The 5,281-nt window shown below is 39.4% G+C and overlaps 1 protein-coding gene across 4 annotated transcripts; it reads right to left on the reverse strand.

The window, feature by feature from the left end:
• Nucleotides 1-1,810: 1,810 nt before the first annotated feature.
• LOC111803330 (phosphatidylinositol 4-kinase gamma 1) lies at nucleotides 1,811-4,904 on the reverse strand. Of its 4 annotated transcripts, none has more exons than XM_023687681.1 (4): nucleotides 4,618-4,904; nucleotides 4,186-4,228; nucleotides 4,033-4,112; nucleotides 1,811-3,917 (listed from the first exon to the last, which is right to left on the reverse strand). In XM_023687681.1, exon 4 carries the CDS (start codon nucleotides 3,795-3,797, stop codon nucleotides 2,181-2,183), a length of 1,617 nt encoding a protein of 538 aa, XP_023543449.1. In that variant the 5' UTR covers nucleotides 3,798-3,917; nucleotides 4,033-4,112; nucleotides 4,186-4,228; nucleotides 4,618-4,904; the 3' UTR covers nucleotides 1,811-2,180. The 4 variants fall into 4 exon arrangements, with proteins under 4 accessions (XP_023543449.1, XP_023543448.1, XP_023543447.1 ...); XM_023687680.1 differs by having other exon boundaries at nucleotides 1,811-3,920; XM_023687679.1 differs by having other exon boundaries at nucleotides 1,811-3,866; nucleotides 4,618-4,903.
• Nucleotides 4,905-5,281: the final 377 nt, after the last annotated feature.

The following is a 5,281-nucleotide window of genomic DNA, read 5'->3' on the forward strand; positions in this document are numbered from 1 at the left end:
TAGGAATGTTACAACTTTTGGAATGCATTTAATAGTTTTCATTTTGAGGCTAAAGTCACTTAGGTTAATTTTGTAAGATAGGCTTGGAAAATATAGTAAAAGAAGCATTGGTACTTTCTTTAACCAATGACTAAGTTTCTTTGTAATTCTATGTAGTTTAGGTTGCATGTAGAATCATTCAAGCTCAACATGATCAATCTTGCTTATGGAGTGATTCGAATCTCAAACAAGTGTTATTGCGTTGAGATATTTGGTCAATAAGAATCATTCAAGCTAGGCACGATAGATCTTGGTTGTGGAGTGATTCGAATCTCAATTCAGTGTTGTTGCCTTGAGATATTTGATCAACAAGGTAATCTGAATCTTACTCACCTTGGAGCGGTCCCTTATCATTTGGTATAAGAGCTTTCCCTTAAGTTGATTCCTTATCAATTGATTGATTTATCTCCTTGTTTGAGCATGCATGAATATATTAAGTTAAGAATAGCGTACTAGAGCTAGCATGATTTTATGATGATTGGGTCAAGGTACTTCCAGTAGACCGAGCACCCTAGGATCATGAGTGGTGATCAGAAGTCAAGACCCTAGTGCTCCCAAAACCATATTAGCTCAATCGTTTCTTATTTCCTTCGGTACCTCATTAGCACGAGGTTGATAGTTCTCCTGTCAAGCGGTAGATATTTACGAACCTATACCGTCGAGCTTGACTAAGGCTAGATAGAATAACGTGTCACGTCGACATAGGTACCCATATCGTGTTTGGGTCAAAGGCCTCCTGAATAGGGTTGTGGCTCCGTAAATCTGTTTTAAGAGGAGAGGGCCACACAAGTAGACTAAGTAGTTAGTCGATCCACAGAGTCGATCCCCCAAACTTTTTTACTCTACAGTTTTTATGGAAGAGTCGCCAATTAACCTTAGACAAAGATGTTTAGATAGATGATGTCATAGTGTTGTATGATAGGACTATGACGAGGTTGACCTCCACATTAAAAAAATGTTAATTCATCTCCATGACAATATAAGCTAGGTAAGTCTAAAAAAACAAAAAGGTTGAATCATAGCTCATCCAATAAATATGTGGCACCAAAAAGGTGAACAACTTTTAGACCTCTAAAGGGTTTGTGAAAACAAGAAAACGGCTCAAAACTTTAAAGTTTCCCTAAAAGCTAGTTTTTTCTTGATTGTGGTATTGATCAAAGCTCTATGAGTGATTCGAATCACTTAGTAGGTAATTCATTCCAAACTTTTCCTTGAGTTAATTTCATAACATTTGGTTTCAAAATTTTCCTTGAGTTAATTTCATAATATTTGGTATCAAAATTTTCCTTTGGGCTGATTTCATATCAGAATGTTTTGTTTCTCTCTCCAACTACGTGGGATCTCACAATTCACCCTCTTTCTGGGTCAAGCGTCTTCTTTGGCACTCGTTCCCGATGTGAGATCTCACAATCCTCCACCCTCCTTCGAGGCCCAGTGTCCTCGATGACATTTGTTCCCCTCTCCAATCAATATAGGATCTCACAATCCACCCCTTCGGGCCCAACATCCTCACTAGCACTTGTTCCTCTCTCTAGTCGATGTAGGATCTCACAATTTCAATGGCACACCACCCGATGTCTAGCTCTAATAGCAATTATACAACAGTCCTATAGAAATTCTCCATCGGTTCTGATTCGTGAAGGAAGGATTGTGTTTAAGAAGAGGCCGCCATTTATTTTTCATTTTAATTCATTTGGGGTATTACAATTCTGGTGGAAGCTAGAATATCATAAATCTGGTGAGGCATAACCATGCACCAAACAAAGGGTTCCAAAATGAAGATCCAATAATAAGGATGAGCAAAGGAGCAAAATACAAGTAAATGTCCAAAGACATTCAATGTAAATACAGAATGAACATATATTACTTAATACAAGTAAATGAATTATGAGCTTACAAAAGAGGGAAAGAGCTGAAGAATATTTTCTAAGGACACATCATATGACCTGCAACAAAACCGCTTTCAATGCAGCCATTTCATATGAATTTGTATTACAAGCAAAAGAAAATATGAGAGGGAAAGGATGGCTGCCTAACTCACCACTCACTTTTCCCTTTCTGCCCCCCTCCCTATCGTCGTTGTTGTCGTCGTCGTCTATACTATGAACGGTCTCCTTTGATTTCACCCTGAGAAAAGAAAATCAGAACTTGCAAGAAGTTCCCATCCTCTGAAGCTTTGAGCCCACGCGTCTCGTCTCGTCGAGTGCTGTCGGTAAAAGCTTCTCAAAACTATCCAAAAACACCTCCCACTCATCCCGACTCATTTTTCCAAACATGATTGCCCCGCTCTCGCTGTGAAGCTTCTGCACCGAGAAACTCTTGCTCTTCGTCAAACCAACATGGTTACTACTTTTCGGAACAACCATGTAGTTAAAGTCGTTGATGTCATACTCATATCGCTTTGATCCAGTTGTAGGACATGGGAGCTTAGGAACTTTTGGAGGCTTGAGGATTTCAGGTGTCTTTCGGAGATGGGGACCAAAAACCTCTTTGTTGCGACCATCATATGTGCTTTCGCTTTCGAATTTCAACATTTCCAGGTCTCCGTTTTCGTGTCTGGATTCTCGCTCACCCGAAATGATAGTCGGTACAATGGCCATAGCTCGAGCACAAAGGTTCTCTAATGCACTTAAGATTTCTTCTCCACTGCCGAATTCCCGGGTCATCATTTCACCAATGTCAGCAAGACAAAGCCCAGAAGCTACAGCCTTCTTCAGAAAAATGGTGCACAGAATGAGGATTCTAATGGAGGCCTCCCTTATAGCAGGAAGCTCAGATCTTAAGAGTTCTGCATCTTTGACGGGATCAAGATTGGCAATGTACTCAAGTTCGTTCTCAGAGAAAGGTACCGACGCCTGAGGCCAGTGAAGCCACTCGAAATATGGATCATCGAGCCACTCGGGAAGGCAGAGTCCATGATCAATCGGCACAAGGCCAACCACCCCAACATCACAATTCTCATGCCTTTGTTTCTTCTTCACAAGTAAATTTCCTGCATGCCTATCAATATTTAAGAGTCTTATATCAAAAATCCCAATGCGATGAACTGCAGCGACAGAGAAACTAGAGGGACCAAGGTCTCCAGCATCACAATCGTGATCTACGTAACTCTGGAGTGATGCAATCTTGCACGGTGTAGTCGGAATCCCAGATGAATTATTAACATGGAATCCAACATTTGAGATCTCTACCAAAGCTGTCGGAGGAACACCGACAAAGCCACCATAGTCAAGCAGATAAGCTGCCAATTCACGAATTCCAGTTTCACCAATCCGAACCGAGCGCTTCAAACCAGGTTGACCCATCAACCTACCGACAAATCCTTTAGGATTATTACACGCAAATGGTTCTTCATCAATAGGCTTTACCACAGCAATGTTAACCCCACTTTCATTACGCAGGATATACGCACCACCTAACCCGCTCGACACTGGTACTGGACCAACACCACACGACAAAGCATTTGTGGCCTCTTCTATGACAGTGTTCAGCCCTGTGGTAGCACGGCCAAGCATAATTTTAATCCTCGGCTTGTTATCAACTTGTTCTACCAAAGATAGGCATGGAGTTGAAAAGCTTCGATGTATACAAGCAACTTCAAATGCTTCTCTCAAGGAGTTAACAAAATTGTTTTGGTCAATTTCGCAATTGCTAAAGTCGATATGGGTATTGGATTGAAGCCTACATCTCTGAGATCGGCAAAACGGCTTAAACTCACAATGTCGATCAACTACAACGGCCATCATGAACAATTTCATGCAGCTTAATGACAGTTACATGGCAATGAAAGGAAAATCGTCACGGTTTTCCCTAAGGATCTGCCTTCCCTGGAAACATCAGGAATCACTCTCATTTCCAAGAAGTGCATTGAGATTCAACTACTAATGATCAAAATCAACAACAGAACAACATTTATAAACTTAAAACATTTATACATGGAACAACCACGCAGCAAGAACAATAAGGTTAAGAGTAATTATTAAGTTTTCTTACCATTAAGGTCAGATTAAGTTTTAAAACATCATAATAAATGCATGCCGACTTCCACCCAATTTTCTGGAATCCATCACAACCTGCAGAGAAGTTAGAATTTATAAATCATGTACTGAAAATCAAGAGACAGATTGTTGAGTTATATTAACAAACCTAATAATCCATCGCCCCTTTGCAATTGGATTACCAGAATGGTCTGAAACCAAAAAAAAAAAAAAAAAAAAAAAAAAAAAAAAAAAANAGATAAGAAAATGTGAAGAAGAAAATTCCATTTGAACTCTAAAACGATGCCCTGTTACACGAATGTTCAAGGATTTTGGTCATATTGTACAGATTGTCCATGATTCAAACTGAGCACAAACAATTCACACATGGGGGGATCGAAGAAAAAGTGAAGAAAAAGTGAAGAAAAAGTAAAGAAAACTGAACTGAATCACTGAACATTGCTCGATCTATTCATTTTCCAGACAATGAAACAGAAAAACAAACCACTCTCCCATCTAAGCACAAAATAAGCATACAAAAACAAAAAAAAAAAAAAAAAAAAAAAAACGAGAGAGAAGGGGAATTAAAGCGAGAACTAACCGTGAACACACAGTGTTTAAGGCATCCTGGGAGACGAACAGGAGAATGGGAGCGCGAGAGAAAGCAGTTGGGTCACCGGCAAAATTCAGAAAGAGGACCCTCCCGCTCCCCTTTGACGAGTATAAAAGAAGAAGAAATTCCTCAACCCCAATGCAGTGCCCCAAAATCTCCACAACCCCATCCTTTTATGTACGCTTCCATTTCCCATTCTGTTTCTCCCTCATCCATCGCTCCCTTTTTTTGGCCAATTTCCAAATTAGGGCAAATCGGGACAGCTTGTTCTTGCCAACTACAACTCTCTCTAACTAACTTCAAAACTCCCCACTTTTTTTGTAACCATTCTTACTTTTTCAATAAATAAAACAAATACATTTGCAAACTACTTTTGAGTTTAATACAAATCCGGGTCAAAAGATGGAGATACAAAACCAAAAACCAAATACAATATAATATACTTCAACAAGATGGAAAGAAAACGTTCTTGAAATTATCCAAATATATTTCAATTCATGTCACATCCAACGAGAATGGAGTTTATTGTTATAAATTTTGTATAGCCCTAGAGTATATACATGGTGGTTAATTATGGTCATCAATTATTAATTATAGCTCTTTCTAAGCACCATCTTTGCCCTTTCTAATTTTCATGCAATTCTTGTGGTAG

This window comes from Cucurbita pepo, chromosome LG10, assembly GCF_002806865.2.
Source record: "Cucurbita pepo subsp. pepo cultivar mu-cu-16 chromosome LG10, ASM280686v2, whole genome shotgun sequence".
NCBI classification, from domain to species: domain Eukaryota; kingdom Viridiplantae; phylum Streptophyta; class Magnoliopsida; order Cucurbitales; family Cucurbitaceae; genus Cucurbita; species Cucurbita pepo.